Source organism: Physcomitrium patens, chromosome 23 (genome assembly GCF_059467195.1).
Source record: "Physcomitrium patens ecotype Gransden chromosome 23, ASM5946719v1, whole genome shotgun sequence".
Taxonomy (NCBI): Eukaryota; Viridiplantae; Streptophyta; class Bryopsida; order Funariales; family Funariaceae; genus Physcomitrium; species Physcomitrium patens.
The window spans coordinates 7,938,576-7,955,372 of record NC_143432.1 but is presented as its reverse complement, the minus strand read 5'-3'; the positions used below and the strand labels follow the sequence as shown (position 1 = coordinate 7,955,372).

The following is a 16,797-nucleotide window of genomic DNA, read 5'->3' as shown; positions in this document are numbered from 1 at the left end:
TCAATAAAGTTTTAGTATTTTAGAATTGGATTCTAATGTTATGCTAAAATTATACATTACATAGATTATTGCCTTTGTAGATTAAAAAGAACTTCTTCTAAACACAAAAATAGTTATTCTTTTGTGAAGAAGAAATATTATAAGAACAATGTTAGTTAAAAGAATGATAATTAGTAACATGTAGATAGTTTGCTATAATTAAAAAATTATTATTAATTTTTTTTTTACCTCACTAATGTTGAAATTTGATTATTATTATTGGGTGTTGTAGAGCTCTTCTACAAAGATTTATAAAATACATAATCATAAATCATAAATTTAGTAAATTCAAAAAGAATGGTAGAGATAAACAAAACTTCAAACAAAATTTATCAAAATTCAGAAGCTTATTATGTCTTGTCACTCAAAATGCGTGGAAATTTCTTCAGTTTTAAGCTTCAAGTTCAAACCGACAAAGTCCAACCATTACAATTCTTATCTCAATCTTAATTATATTCCAAAAAAAAGAAATTAAAGGGAAAAGATGTAGAATATTCATTTATTCTCTTTTTTCAGTAATATATTTAAATAATAATACAATCTAATGTTTTTTGAATCAAAACTCAAAAGACCTTTACTTGGTATTTAAAAAATAACTTTAATGCATACATAAATATAGTAACAACAAAAGTGTTAGGAAAATGTTTAATTACATTGATTTTGAAAGAAAGTTTTGTTATTTATATGTGTTCCAAATGAATTTATTTTTAATACTATACTTATTTTTAATAATAAAAAATATTGAAAATTAACTTATATGCTTTTTTTAAGACAAAAATAATACATGTGAATATTTTTAAGATAATATAAATTAGTTTCCAACATTTAAGACGTTGTTAAAAAATAAATTCAGAATAAATGATAAATAAAAGTTATTTTAAATAATAAATTTTTGTATATATATTTTTATATATGATTTTGATTGTAACATTTTTTTATTTTTTATTTTTTTTATGTGAAACTTTCTTATAAGAAAAAAAAACATCTTTGAAGATAACCAGAAAATTATCATTATAAAGGTAATTTTAAATATTTAATCACAATATGTAGTTAATACAAAAATATCAAATGACTTCTTTTTCTGTTTCAACTTTAAAATAAACTTTATAATTAACTAAATTAAGAAAAAAAGCTAATTATTTACAAGCCACATATTATTTGATCCATCAAATATATAACAAGTTCTTAAGGAATACAATTACTATATATATATATATATATATATATATATATATATATATATAAATTTTTATTTTCAAAATACTAAGAAAATTTTGAGAAATTATTATTTTCTCTTGAAAAATATGAATATTAACAATGGCAAAGAGAGAGTAGGAGAAGCGCAGGGAATACAAGAATTTGGATGTGGACCAGTGCCTGCATGTAAACCCACATAAAAATAGAAATAGGGGAAACTCAACTGCCCTGGTAAGTAAGCTATTAGGGAGGGCAGTGAATTTAATTAACTAAAAATGATTGGGTACTCATTTGAACATTCCTTTCTTCCCCACTAGACACTTCCCACCTCCCCCAACTGTCTATGATATATATATATATATATATATATATATATTAAGGGGAAAAATAAGTTCAACCCAGTTGTGGACAAGTTTTGTGCCCCCTCCCTGCTTCTCCTACTTCCTTGTCTTCCTCTGGACCTAATATACACTCCCTCTATTGGGGTTTACAGCTATATTTAAGAGGGACCCATGTGGTGAAACACCACAGATGGAGACAAAACACACAAACACAACACAACACAACACTGTGTCTCTTGAAGGGGCCAAGGCTGCTGGAAGCCACACACAGGATTCAATAATTAGGGCTGCGCCCCACAGGACAAGACCTCTCAGAATTAGGCCTCTGGGGAATCGCAAAGGAATTGGGGACTGTCTGTCTGAGCATATCCTCCCAAGTATGTGTGTTCCAGTTAAACTCCACTGGTGGTGTGAACATATTTGTTTCCTTTGCGGCGTAATTGTAGTTGGCACTCTAGTGCAGAATGGGCTCTTTGCTTTCTGCGACAATTGTGGCTTTTAATTCCACAACAGCAGCATGTATTTGTCATTGTGTTTGGTGCCATAACCCTAATACCACCAAATTTGAGCCCCCAAGCCCAGTGAGCTTTGCCATGTGGACAAAAAAAAATAGAAGTGTGCTGACTCTTCCACCGTCCATGAACACAATTTGAGATAGAGTGATTTCTCTCCCATTTTCTTTCCTTTGCCAACTTTTTTTGATTATAATTTTTCTTATTTTCTTTTTCCCAAATTGCCTTTTTGCCTTTATGCTTTATGCTTCAAAGTGCTTTTCCTCCAAAGCTGGACCTTGCACTTGGTCAGAGGGCTGGAACTTGTGTCTCTGTGCTCAGTCATGTAGGGGGAGGGCTCTTTCTCCCAAGCCCACACTCTCTTTCCTTAAAACCTTCTGAGTTTTTTACAGGAATGTATGCCAGTGTGGACAAGAGATCATTCCACCATTGGTCCATACCACTTGCCTTGTCACCCTTGGCCATTGATTGATTCACATCTCCGAGTATTTTGCAGGCAAGTTTGGTAGTGCATGTCCAAAGCCAAATAGTGGAGCCAATTGTATTGGAGGTTGGTTGGTTGGTGAAGAATTGGAATTCCAAAACCAATTGACACAACCATACCTTGTAAAACAAAAGACCTTGCAATAAAAAAGACAAAAAGAGAAAAAAGTAATATGTATGGGACTAATACCATTCCACAAAGTATTTGTAAACATGATTTGCAACTGGCCTTCACATTCACTTTTTCCAAGATTGGTCAAGTGAAGGATTTAGCATTTGCATGTGTCCACATGACCTGAATATAAACAACGACAATTTTATAATAAAACGACAGTGAGTGTGCCTCAACAGTTGACTATTGTGGAAGCAATCAGTCATGTGGGTGTGTTGGTGTTGGTGATGGTGGATGGACACATGTGGAAGTGGGATAGGAACAAGGAAAGTGTATTCCACATTATCAATATGCATTGCAGCACTCCTCCTCCTCCTCCTCCTCCTCCTCCTCCTCCAGGTGTGAGTTTATCATGGTTCGTATCATTGACAAGTTTGATAAGTTTGGAACCAGTCTGCATAGTATTCCAATTTAGAATCTCATTCCTGAAGAAGCAGCTAACAAAGATGATTCCTCAATCAGACCTGCACAAAACACCATTCAACCTTCCCCTCTTCATACATCAATTATCTCTTGTGTTGTAGTCAAAGGGCCCAACAAATTCATTGTCCAAATTCTAGTTTTGTGATGTTTTTGATGGTAGAGGTATTCCAAAATTTCAAAACTGTGGAATTTTCCTCCTCCTACACATGTAATTTCAAGAAAAAAAATTTGTTCAATTTGACTTCATTAAGTTTATTTATTTGTGTAATGACAAATCCATTTGCCATCCATGAAGAGTTCTTCAATTTACCAATCCTGTTACAGATTTACAAAGCTCATACTCCAACACCTTTGTTACAGTAAACATTTGAAAAAAAGCACACTATTTTCATTAAATATTGTCACAAGTAATGTTTTCAAAAAGAAAACCCCTTCTTTTTGACAGGCTCATGTGTCAACCCACGATAGATCAAACAAGAAGTTGATTGCTCATGAGTAAAAACCTATGCAATGAATCCGTTTTCCATGAATAATATAAGACAATAAGAGCATTGAACTTGAGTGAACGCCACTCTGTGTTTGATTGATTAACAGAGCAAAGAGAATTGACCACTTGAAACTGCAAAAACGTTTGTTTATATAATAATAATAATAATAATAATAATTTGAGAAAGTTATGAAATAAATAAGAAACATGCTACGTTCTGACAAGAGGAGAAGCAGGCGGCATTCGATGCATGCTACGCAATTAGTCTGAAGCCTCGATAATCAGCATATGGTCTGTCAGCTGAAACTATTTCCTCCTCTGCAGAGCCGGAGTTGGTGGCGGGAACAACAGAAGAATAAATTAAAATTAAAAAAACAAAAAATGCCAACAGGATTCTCTAATGTATTAAGAAAAAAACAAAGCAAGGGGGGGAGACCACAAAAAGAAAGAAAGAAAGAAAAGAAAGAAAAACCAATCGCCACACGGAAACGGATCAGGATGACTCACAATAGGGACAATCCTTTCTCCAGGTCCACCGTCAGCCGGCCGTAATCCGCCGCTTCGCAGGCTCCGCCACATCCAACTGGCTATTCCTCCACTTCTTCAACTTCTTCTCCTTCGTCGTCGCATTACTCATCAGTAGTACCTACTCGCATATCCTAGAGTACACAACGAAGTCAAGAGCGGGGCAAGGAATGGCAAGCTTTCTATTTTCACGACACTCTTGGAAATTGTCACAAAGCAAGTAAGTGTGTAAAAATCGGACGAGGTCCAGGGCAAGGGGAAGAAAGAAGGAAGGAAGGAAGGAAGGATGGAAGGAAGGAAGGAATGAAAGAAGGAGTGAAGAAAAGAAGGAAGGAAAGGAGGAAAGAAGGAAGGAAGTGGGGGGAGGGGGGGTTCGTTACGGCGTGGAATGCGCAGCCTGGCCCGCCATAATTCCAGAGCAGTAGCGCTATTGTCGGATATACCGACCCTCTCGGCTCCCCCTATTACAGCTTCCGGCCTACCTTGCTAGATAGGTACCTACCAAACTAACTTCCAGTCTAGTTCCCGACCTGCCTACCAACCCCCCCGGGTTCCCCGCCTCCCTGACTTGCCTTCATAAGCAACGCCCGATGAAAGGCACGTCTCTTTCCTCCTTCCTCGATCTTCTGATTTGTTGCATGCTACTGGCCATTGATTGTTAGTGAGGTGGTGTCAGCGAGGGAGGACGAGGGAGTGAGAGCGAGAGCGTCAACGAGCGAGAGAGAGTGAGTGAGAGAGGGAGAGAGTGAGAGAGAGCGAGAGGGAGAGTTCTTGAGAGAGGAGTTCGTGAGATTTGAGCAATGTCTGTGGATGATGAGGAGAGATTGAACAGCGGGGCGGTGGTGAAGAAGGTGAATCGGGAAGGAGTGACTGGTCGCGGGATTATCGTTGAAGTCGTGGAGGATTGGAGAGAAGATGACGACTACGAGGATGGGGTCTATGACGATGGAGCCGGGGAGCTTCTGTGCTTCTTGATGGACTTGCAGGCCGCGGCGATGGGCAGTTTCGGTGGCGGCCCTGAGTTTGATCCCAAGTTGTACGTTGACTTGCCTCTTACGACATCGTTGGAGGAAACCGAGGCCGCGTTCGGGTCTCTGCCGAGATGCCCGACTAGTGGATCCGTGGAAAAAGGTGATGGTCTTAGCTGGAGAGTCCATGTATAATTACGTGATCGTGGAGGATTTTTTTGATTTCTTTTGAGAAGATGGAGGTGTTAAGGGCCTGGAGTGTAGTTGAGTCGGTCCGATGGAGGTGACGAGTCTAAATTTTATGAGTCAATTGTTATAGGCTACTGGACAGTGATGGCTCGTGTTGTGGAGTTTTCTGCCGATGAGTGGTAGATTGCTGATGGAACAGTTTTCACGTGTCCTTCGTTAAGTCGATGCAATCGTGCTTGGCGTGTTTTATATTTCTGGAATGGGCTTCGAGTTTGCGACTAGTTTTTCGGATGCGGATTAGGATAAGAACGAGACCCGTTGTTTATCAATTTCGGCGGCTGTCAAATAGAAGTCACTGTTGAAGAATTGCAGTGGACGATTTTGTATTATATTGGGAAGGTGAAACTAGTTTTTGGACGTACGTTTTTTTTTTTTTTTTTTTTTTTTTTTACGGGACAGTGGGACTTACCAGCGGAGATATTTTGTCTATTGCTGTAGACGTGATCTCTTCCAGTAATCTCATTGGTCATGGATCTCAGTCCACTGTTTAATTGTCCCCGCGGTCTCCTATAAGTTTCAAATATGGTCTGGAAACAGTTACGTGAAACAACCTGGTTAACTCTGACGCGGATGGAGGAAAGTAAAGTCTGCGCATGCATAATTTAGGCGGGGAGTCTAGTTGTATTGCATGTATAGGCGTGAACAGGATGAAGCAGGGACCACATGTCGGCAGCTTTCTCTTCTCTGGGCCTCTTTGTCAAAGACGAATACTTCTTCCTCTGTCGCCAAGAGGCAGAGCTCTTTGGTGATTTAAATAGATTTTTTCTAGAAAAGAAGTCAAGAACTTCTCAGTTAATGCATGAAAAGATACTTTCAGGATTACAGGCTGTCATTCCCAGGAAGAAGAGTTCTTGGAGTATGCACACGACAGCAGCGTGTTCTGCAAAGTCCTATGCTTTTGCTATCTTCGTGTGGTGTGGTCTTGAGCTCCCTGTCATGGCTATAAATTCGGCTTTTGGTATTTCATAAGCATGAGCACTAATTTTTATGAAACTGATATGATGCAGACACACTCAAGGCATTTTTGAAGGTATACTTCAGTGAAGCTGGGAGTGACTTGATCCCCTACACACCGGTGGATCACCTTGATAACCCTCCCGACTTTCTTCCTGGAGTGCGAAACGCAGATGCGCGTGATTGGGGCCTGAAAGTTCATTCGCTATGGCCGTCTCTTACTCGCCTTGTTTCCCCTGCTGTGGAGAGGGAGCCAGATCAGCATACCCTACTTCCACTCAAGTATCCTTTTCTAGTACCTGGCGAGCGGTTCCGGGAGGTTTATTACTGGGATAGCTACTGGGTCATCAGGTCCGTCTTCTCCCCCCTGCTCCAATTGAATTTTTTCGTGATTTATTCTGGCGATTAACCCTCCCTTTTGACCATTAGTTTACATATGGCTGGCAACTCTGACCTGCCAAGTACTTAGTAACGAAGAGAGGTGCATCGTGATCATTTATTGGAGAACAAACTCTTTTTGATTTTCTATTTCCTTTTATTGTAAAAGAGAGGGGCTAGTGACGTTAATCAAATATTTTTTTTAGTGCGTCGACAAGCAGGGACGTCTTTTGTTGTTCCTACGTCAACCGAATTCTTATCTTCGCTTGACAATGCGAAAGCCTCGCTCTCCAATAACGCCCTGTTTTAGATTATTGTTATTTAACTTCATTCCCCTCTGGAAAACGCACTAATTGCTACACATCTAAGTCTGAAAATGATCCAAAGTGAGATTTACAGCGATCCGCTGTTCCAGCCACTTCTTGCTCTCTGCTTGTTTCTAAGATTGTCATCTACTATTTGAACAGAGGTTTACTTGCGAGCAAAATGACAGAGACAGCAGCAGGAATGGTAGACAATTTCTTGTCAATAGTCCAAGCGTATGGTTTTTTTCCAAACGGCACACGGACATATTACGAAAATCGCAGGTTGATTCTCGGCTCATACCTTACCAGATGCAGTGCCTTTCACTGAGACAAATACTTCGAATGATCAATCCTACTTGCTATTTCTTGCGGTTGGATGACTCATTCGTTTACATTGTCAACTTTCCTGAATATTGGTATCTTAGAAGTGTTTTTCTGTGTTTTTTGTGGAAGGCAGCCAGCCTCCATTTCTCAGCAGGATGGTGCGAGCAATATTTTCTGAAACTGGTGATCTTGGTCTCGTAGCACGAGCACTACCTATTCTTAAAGTTGAATATGAGTTTTGGACCACAGGTGACTTTGCTGTATTCCTTTTCAAAATTAGTTCAACTGTTAATTTGAAGCGTCTTCAGCGTTAAGTAAGCTTAACCAGCCTACTATCACTGCGAGAAATTTTCTGATTTTAGTGATTTGTGCAGATTCTCACGCGGTATCAATACGAGACGGGCAAGGACGTGTTCATCGGCTTAGCCGTTATATTGCCCATTGGGATCAGCCGCGACCTGAATGTTCCACCATTGTAAGCTCCCGCATGAAACCTATACACCGAATTGGTTCCTTTATGTTTTGAAGCCTTTCGTACAGTGCCTATGTGGGCTTCACATTCTCACATGTGTTACCATTACATGCTGATTCCTTCACGAAATTATAGCATGTATGAATTTGTGAATGCCTCTTTTCCTAATATGACGATTATATTGTTGCAGGTAGCATAGCATTCATAATTCATGGCTGCTCACATCTTCTGCCCAAGGACTTTGTAGTCCTAATCTTTCGTTCTAATTCCAATATTTTTCTCTGGGTTTGCACGGTGCGCCCACAGAATACCAACCACTTCTGGCTGAACTATTGTGATCATTCTGACTCAGGATAAAAGCATTGCCGGAGGCTTCAGTAAGTTCAAGCAACAACAGATCTATCGTGATATTGCTACTGCAGCCGAGTCGGGCTGGGATTTCAGTTCAAGATGGATGGAGTAAGCTTTACCGTTTTTTGCCTTATGAGGGTCTATCGTATCGTCTACGTTTAATTTCGTCCTTCTTGTACAGGATGAGTGTACATGTTTAGCATATTGAACAGAAATACTGTTGAATGTGTAATTGTCACATACCACCCAATCAACCTGTCTGTCAGCTACAAGTTATTGGTAGTATCCATGGTAGCGTTGAAATCAGGTGTTACCCATAGCACCTGGGACTGTACAAGTCCGGTTCGTTCTGGTTCGGAAAACTCCATCTTTATCTGATTGGGAATTTTATTTTCTTTTCCCATCACTTGTCAACCAGGGACTCTGAGCAGTTATCTTCCTTAAAGACTTCCTCTATCGTTCCCGTGGATCTCAACGCATTTCTTCTTCAGGTATATATAAGCCCTGCGTCTGAATTACTCTGGAAAGAGGATGAGATATGTTTATCATGGAAAGCTTACAAATCTTTTTTCAATATTTTATTTTACTTTAAAAAAAATTAATTTGTTTTCTTCCTCCAGAAAAGCATTAGCAATTTCTATTTCTGAGGAACAAACAGATTTTCTCACTGGATTTTCATTTTGGATTGAGTATTTTTAACACTTCATTTTAATCTAGTCATGGTACTGTTGTAGCAAGAGTGAATATGAGATCTTACTCATCTCATCTGAAGGAAGTTGACGGTGCTGTTTTTCGATGTCAGATGGAGCTTGACATAGCTTTCCTGGCAAAAACTTTGAACGAAACTCAAGATGCTAAGCGTTTCACAAGGGCTGCCGACGCTCGTAGGAGAGCTTTCGAAGCTATACTCTGGAACGAAAATAGGTGTCAGTGGTTAGACTACTGGCTCCCCTCGCAGAAGTCTGTACAAGGAGGAAAGGTACTATCTCTTGTGAAAAGCATACTTGCATTTGGCTTGTTCGAGCTCACGACTCTGATATCTTGTTATTCGTCAATGTATTGCAGTACCTCTACATGTGGGACAGCAGCAGATCTAACCGAAACACATATGCGTCAAATTTTGTGCCTTTGTGGTGCGGCGTGCTTCCTCCAGGTCAAATCCCTCAACCACTTCAGGAGGACGAAGGAAAATTATCGTTAGAACTTGTGAATTCGACATTATATATGTCTCTGCAGATGACCTTTCGAACATCTTCAATTGACTATTACCTTGTGTCCTATATACAGGAGACGCAAAAATTGATCAAGTAGTGGAGGCTTTGTCCGGGTCGGGCTTAGTAATGCCTGGAGGAATAGCAACATCCCTGGTGGAGACAGGACAGCAGTGGTTTGTTCTTTTCCATCCCGATATAGTTCCATCATGCGTACATGATATGAAAGACATGCTATGTGTCTATTCATATTGTTTTGGTCGAATGTATCTTACAGGAGAACCTACTACATATTCTTACGTATCTGGGTTGTGTTCATTTCAGGGACTTCCCTAATGCATGGGCTCCGCTGCAGCACATGATCATCGAGGGGCTTGTCTTGTCAGCTTCTCCTAAAGCAAAAGCGATGGCTGAGAGCATAACTAGGTCTTGGTTGCGATCTAATTATGTCGCATACCAACGTGTTGGCCATATGGTTGAGAAATACGACGCAAGATATTGTGGGGAAGTTGGCGGTGGTGGAGAGTATATAACTCAGGTAAAAATATTCGCTTCTTTTGTTTTGTCGTGGTTTATTTGTAACCTCTTCCAGATCAGATCAGGTACTCGTTGTGCTTGATGATATATTTATGATGCTAAAGCAATGTAAGCTGAAGGTTCTGAGTTCTCAAGTCGATCATAACCCCTGCTTCTGGTGGTCCACAGACAGGATTCGGGTGGACAAATGGTGTCGTCTTAACACTGCTGAACGATTATGGATGGCCTGAAGATGTGCCACTTGACTGTGATTGTGAGTCATTACAACTATAGCTAGCTGGACAAACGCAAGGTCATCTTGCCGTAGCATACAGTATTACAACAGGGTTACTTCTTTGTTACATAATTGCGGAATCAGGACTAGCTTGACTTGCTTAGTACCAACATTTATTTTTCAGAGACTTATTGAATCCCTTCACGTAACAAGACGATGAAGTTTGTGCGCCTTCTACTGGAAGATTAAATGCCAGCTTCTCCGAGATGGTTACGTCATTTTTGTTCATCTTTGTCAAGTTTATTAGAAAATCATTGATTCGTGAGTGAAAAAGTATGAAAAACAAAAAAAAAATCCATGTTTTTATTGAACTCCATGAAATTCAGATAACTATTTTACCTAAAATTTGTCCAATAGCTACATCTGGTTGTAGGATCTCCATGGAGTACTGCGCAAACAACTTCCGTTTCCAGTGATTGTGTTACTTAGCAAATGTTTCTGCTACTTCACCCTTTCTTCCATGTTTACAAGTGTAGTGTAGACACTAGATACAGCCACAAGTACATGATTTTGGTTCAGTTGTATCTGGTGGGTTCCTATTGCATAGGCAGCGATGTATGGAAATAATGATACTTGAACCTGTCGCAACAACGCCAGTGGGGAATTCATTTCTCACAAAAATGGTGATATTTGATGCTTATGCTACAAAACACATTACTGTAACGCAAACTTACACCAATAAGTGATGTTTCCAATGAGGAAACTAGTAACATCCTCGCGATTGGCCATTCCGCACCATGAAAGCACTAGTGTGAGTTAGAAACAACTTGTAATTAGATTAAAATGAAGCAAAAGAATTATGTCTCCCCGGCATGGAAGGTTGTTAATTTGCGAAATGTGATCCAATTCTCTGCTCACATGCATGCGACGTCGTCTGGAAATGAATTGTAATTTTCTGGTTGCAATCTTGATTGTTAGTGCAGCAATGGCTAGATTGAGTTCACCGCGGCTGCTTTCAAAGAGTTTCGATGATGTGTAAAGGGCTCGTGAGGTGAGTGAAGTACTGAGATACGTGATCGGAGTGCCTACGGAGGGATTTTTTTCTAAGGTCTGATGGAAAAGATGGCTGCCATGCAAAGGTCAGTTGCCGTCGACGTTGGATTTGGTTTTAGTCGCGTCCGTATTCAATTGATTGCCAGGTGACGGATTGTGCAACAAATATTTCGTACTATCCGTCACCTGCGTGGGATCTTGTGTGTACGCAGAGCTTGCACTGTCCGAAGAAATGGCAGAGAGTATCAATTGGCGAACTATGGTGCCCCCCTCCTTCCTGCGGACAATTGACCACTCGTATCGGCGTTTGGTACTGTTAATGTTGGTGCACAGGTTGTTCAGTCGACGGGGGCGGCGTGTGTTGCATTCTAAAGGAGTTGTACACATGCATTGTTTTCCTGAAAAGTGTAGGGAGGGAGGGTGTCGTCAACGATGCCGTGGGGACGAGTCTTGAAAATTTTGGACAAGGAAGCCGTTCCTCCGTTGAGCCATGTCGTCAACGCTCTGCCAACTGCATGGTTGCGCCCCTGCGTTGGTACGTTACAATATATTCTTGTAAACCTTTGCGAGGCGCATAACTATTTTCAATCTGTTAGTTCCATAAAAGAATTTGGGTCCAATTGAAATGCTTTGCTTAGATCAAAGTAGCCGTGGGAAGGTGAAAGTCTCCAGAAATATCTTCTGCTGCTTTAAAGCTTTGAGAGGGGTGGTGGTTGCTGTAACTGTTTCCTGTGCTTGTGTAGACTTTGGGAGAAATTTGCCTAAAAGAACAGACAGGAAATTGACTGGCTGGGAGGTTAGACGTGATTCAAACTTTTAGGAAAGACGAACTTAAAGAAAAACAGATCAATGACGGTGACGATGTTTGTCACGGTTTATCTTGTTAGTTTGACAAATGCTGTTGTAGTCAGGGGTATAAAAATGACGGCGCGCCGTCTGTGCGGCATCCTGATGCTTTGAGTAAACCGTTGACATAAATTGCAGTCGAGAAGAGTGCAACTGAATACGACCAGGTACTGGTGCCTGTCAATTTATTTAATGGGATTTAATCGCAACTTGTACGAGCGAATCTTGATAACCTTGCATTCCTGTGATTGGTGGACACACAATTGTCGAATTGCCTGGCTCATGCAAGCTTTTATTGTGTCATGCACAATGAAAACGTGTACACTTCAAGAAGTACGATGATCACGGAATCTTACTTGCAGCCTTCAATTATTGTTTTCTAAACTCCAACGAGCCAACTCTAATTGAAAAAAATACAAAGATAGATTCGCCATTGGTAGGGCCGAACAACATAGTGTCGTGGTTGATCTCGGACAATAGAGTATCGGCGACTGTCAAGAATGGCACGCAGTCGGGAAACATAGACGGCTGTCGAGGCCTTCAAGAGCTCGGGCCACAGGCACCATGCGAAGCTTGGCCCCTCGATTCCACAACCTACTACAGATGTGCCGTGTTTAGTTCCGACAAACAATTTCACTACACCTCCTTCTGGACCCTCTGTCCCCCTTCAAACTTTCTATTGGTGGTCGGGGCGCATTCCTCCTTCCCCTGTCATATTATACAATTTTCACTTCGTTTCCTACTTCACCTTGACCAATCAACCTTAGGAAACTTCATGTAGGTCACCCAAGCTGCCTGAACCAGCAAGATCGTATCCAATTTGAATGCGTCTTCGTCTAAAAACTACGTGCTGAGAAACCGTTTGTTCTCTGAAACAGGATAACAAGTGAATCAGGAGAAATTGATTGGATTGCTTCAACCTTGCAGCATGTCGTAGCCCATGACTACACCGTGCTGTTCTTTGCAATGGATTTGTCACATGCAGACTATATCCAATAGAGCCATTGGTCATTTTCACGCAGAGGATGTTCTCTTGCGCCAACCACAAGCCATGGAATGGTGACGCAAGGAAACCACGACACACACAGAGAGTATTCCGTTTTACAATTGGTGAAATGCTTGCTTGCGTGCAACATCCTGCTGGGAGACGCCCCGGCAACAAAACGGCTCCAGTTGCAACATCTTCTACCCTGTGGATGCTCTTATTACTCGAAATGGCTTCAAGGCTATCGCAAATTATGTTGCCGAAGACTGAATCCTCGGAGCCTTCTTCTCAGGTGTGAGAGCTCAACCATTTCCTGTGCATGTGCTTTTCTTTCTGAAAAAATATGGTGTCGATGCCTTGATTGTAAGGCTCCGTCATTCAGCATTGCTCCTGCTTGGTTTCTGCACAATGTTGGTGTGGATTCTGCACAATGTTGGTGTGGATTCTGCACCATGCTTTTGCAAATAAGTGTTTTGTTGTTTCATTTGGAATCGAATGTGGGTGGTGATGAGTGTGGGTGTTTTTTGAGATTGTTAAAAATTCTTCGGTGGATTTTGATTTTAATTTTTTGATAATGAATGTTGACTTTTAGAGGAAAAGTGGATAATTTGTTGAATTATTTTGGTGGTTTGAGTGTATTTTACTTTGATTTTTGCAGAAGGCTTTATCTCTCAAATTTGTGGTGATTGTTTTAATGTTGTCTTTGAAATATATCATTAATAATCATAATATCAATGCTAGAATGTTTATATAAAATGAATCTATTATAATCTATATAACTCAATGTATTATAACTTGATAACTTCTAATAAATGATAACATTTGTTATTATCTATTATAAAGTTGTAATTATATATTTTTTTATTATTTTCTATCTAATAAAATTTACTAATATATCATATTATGGATATTTATTGAATAGATAAAGAATATTCTATTTTAAACTACCATAATCCTATTTCAATAATTTGATATATTTTGTTTCAAGTTGCAATGAAGTTGCAATAAAGGCAAATGAAGTTGTAATAAAGAGCCCTCTATAGGAGTGATAATTGCAATGAAAGCAAATCAAGTTATAATAAAGAGCCTTTTGCACAAGTTTTTTGATATCAAGTAGTCAATTTGTAATTTGATATTAAAAATGTAATATATGTCAAAACACAATATATCTCAAGAGCCAATCAATGCCTCTTATTATGATTAAAAAAAAATTACATGAATTGTATTGCATCTAAAAGTAATATGAAATTATTAATATAATTGAGGTGATATTATATCAACAATAGGATCAATTTTAGATTGCTATTTGACGTAATACAATTTATGTAACTATTTATTGTGTAAAGTTAAATCTATTAGTTTTGCCTTTGCAATCAAATATTTAAACTTTTGAATGATCTTTTATATAAGATATAAAACACATAAACATAAAACAATAGAATAAAATAAAAAACAACACAATCCTTGTTAATCTTTATTGATTGCTTTAATTAAGCCACTACCATATCAAGGTAGCAATCATGGTAGCCATTTTAGACATAGTATTAAGGATTTTCAACCTTTCAAACCATCTTAAGCCTTTACATCTTTACTAATGTCATCTCAATAACTCATCATATACCACATTTTTTGTATGTTGCTTAAGTAAACAATTCATAAATATTCAACTTGAATTGTTTATAAGTTATAATCCTACAAACAATTGCTTATGAGTAAACATAGGTTGCAATAGATAGGAACCAATAGTGCTCATAGTTTGTCCTTGCACTTTATTTATAGTCATTATAAAAGTAAGTTGAAGAAAGAACTACCTATGCACAAGCATAAATGGCCAATGCATGGTACTTGTTGTAGTTGTGATTCTAATTATGGCTATCAAGTTTTCAATATAGGCACTTATTCTAATATATTTAACAATAAGTTGACAAATAAGTTATTGAATAATTATGTATGTCTTATTACAGAGATTACTTATTGGATCTAAATTGTGTAATAATATCATAAGAATTTTAATTTTTAATACCATAAAGTAGAATTAAACACTCATAGTCATAATGATATTCAAAAACTTAGATCCAAACGTTATTGTTTAGTGATCCTACGAAATAATAATGCTCACCAACAAAAATATGTGTTCATTATTTGAAATGTGGTTCTCAATAATAGCATTGATTTTGTTGACTAAGATATTTTTTAGTATCAAAATGATCTCCCTCCATCCACGTATCCTTGTATTATATAATGGATAATCAAAGAGACAAAAATATTATCAATAAGTATTTTCAATGTAACAAAGTACTTAATCTTTGTAAATAATGCAATCATTCTAACAACTGTTGGCACTATATTTCCATCTATTATGCCAATTACTTCATGGACATCAAGTGCACAATAATTCCTTATAGAAAGCAACCATTTAGTAAATGGTCAAGCCAAAGAATCAAAGTTGTATGTTTTTTGTAAGGATCAATTTATTTGCTTTTGCTTATGTGTATGATCAACAAAGTGATGCAATGATAATAGATGGTGGTAAGCCACGTAAGACAATAGTAACATAGTACTAAAAATCACTACTAAAGACTACCACTTTGCTACCAAAAGCAATATCCAAAGTCTATCAGATCACACAAAGAATAATCAATAATTTTTGGTATATAATAATGTTGAGTTAATACTTCATCTTAAATAATTAGTTTTGACAAATAAATAATCTTAAAAATATCATGGTTAGGTATAACATTGCAAAGAAAGTTACAATGAATATTAAGATAAATCTTAAAAACAGAATGCATTGTATGTTCTCTTGAAAGCAATTATTTAAGATATGAATCTCAAAGGACTAAAAGATTAATATAGTCTTGTATCACTTAAAAAGACTAAATAATCATTCAAAGATGATATGCTATTAAAATAGAATGAATATTTTCAAAGACGAGAAGACTACAGAAATCTTGAAATAAGACTAAGGATTAGAAAGATATTGATGGGAATAAAGAAGACTTTACTCTTGCTTCTATATAAATTGTCTATCTAAAAAATACATGGCAGTGTTCTATAGGACCTTTGGCATGTGTGTAATTTCCAAGATCTGTGTCTTAACTTGTAAGACAAGTATCTTATATGTATTCTTTATTATTATCTTATACTATAAGCTATCGATATGTGCAACACATGATTAACTTGTTGGCCAAATTTTTAATCTATCAATCACCTATAGACACATATAAAGGTGAAATTGTGTCTATGGAGCTTCTAAGAAGCTTTCATATAAGATATTATCAAATTAACTTATTTTTACCTATTCATAATATCTAAGTAATTATTTGAATAAATATGTATGTTTGTGATATTACTTCCTTTTCTAAGGACAAGTTCCATAAGAAGTAGCGATCACATGTTGAAAAAATCCAAAATGTGGCAAATTATATTTGTCTTATATTTTAATTTTTATTTCATTTGAAGGTAGTTGATAGGTTTTTTTAGCCATAGATGATGGTTTATTCTAGAGAAAGAAGACCACCGTGTTATTTGATCATTATTAAGGCCTTCGTAACTTCTTTCAATTAAAACATTTGTAATATCATCAAGAATTGTTTTTACTTCTAATAAAATCACCAAACATTGGGAGTCTCTTTCAAGATCATGATACCAAATGAGTTATATCTTGCTATCTATTCAAAGAAGAACATGTCATTTTCAAAGATCTTTATTTCAATTAGATCGTCTTAAAAACTATGATAATTGCAATGTCTTATTTAATAAATAAGAAAA

The 16,797-nt window shown here is 37.8% G+C and overlaps 1 protein-coding gene and 2 long non-coding RNA genes across 5 annotated transcripts; 2 read left to right on the top strand and 1 right to left on the bottom strand.

Moving 5' to 3' along the window:
- Positions 1-2,735: 2,735 nt before the first annotated feature.
- Positions 2,736-4,734, bottom strand: LOC149986513 (uncharacterized). Its single transcript, XR_016500236.1, has 2 exons — positions 4,162-4,734; positions 2,736-3,972 (listed from the first exon to the last, which is right to left on the bottom strand). It is a non-coding gene; the product is annotated as an uncharacterized LOC149986513 (long non-coding RNA).
- A 53-nt stretch (positions 4,735-4,787) lies between these two features.
- Positions 4,788-10,547, top strand: LOC112275459 (putative trehalase). Its single transcript, XM_024505790.3, has 12 exons — positions 4,788-5,310; positions 6,404-6,701; positions 7,196-7,315; positions 7,491-7,606; positions 7,732-7,832; positions 8,182-8,288; positions 8,599-8,671; positions 8,983-9,159; positions 9,246-9,333; positions 9,468-9,567; positions 9,716-9,929; positions 10,097-10,547. The coding sequence occupies exons 1-12, from the start codon at positions 4,980-4,982 to the stop codon at positions 10,199-10,201; spliced, it is 1,830 nt and encodes a 609-aa protein (XP_024361558.1). The 5' UTR covers positions 4,788-4,979; the 3' UTR covers positions 10,202-10,547.
- Positions 10,548-10,977: 430 nt separating this feature from the next.
- LOC149986512 (uncharacterized) lies at positions 10,978-14,256 on the top strand. Of its 3 annotated transcripts, XR_016500233.1 has the most exons (4): positions 10,990-11,281; positions 11,408-11,730; positions 11,939-12,208; positions 12,920-14,256. It is a non-coding gene; the product is annotated as an uncharacterized LOC149986512 (long non-coding RNA). The 3 variants fall into 3 exon arrangements; XR_016500234.1 differs by lacking the exon at positions 11,939-12,208 and having other exon boundaries at positions 10,978-11,281; XR_016500235.1 differs by lacking the exons at positions 10,990-11,281; positions 11,408-11,730; positions 11,939-12,208 and adding an exon at positions 12,215-12,374.
- The last annotated feature ends 2,541 nt before the right edge of the window (positions 14,257-16,797 follow it).

Coding starts and splice junctions, on each gene's coding strand:
- LOC112275459 (XM_024505790.3), top strand. CDS start 4,980: ATGTCTGTGGATGATGAGGAGAGATTGAACAGCGGGGCGGTGGTGAAG. Junction 8,672..8,982: donor TCAACGCATTTCTTCTTCAG/GTATATATAAGC, acceptor TTTCGATGTCAG/ATGGAGCTTGACATAGCTTT. Junction 9,930..10,096: donor GTGGAGAGTATATAACTCAG/GTAAAAATATTC, acceptor GGTGGTCCACAG/ACAGGATTCGGGTGGACAAA.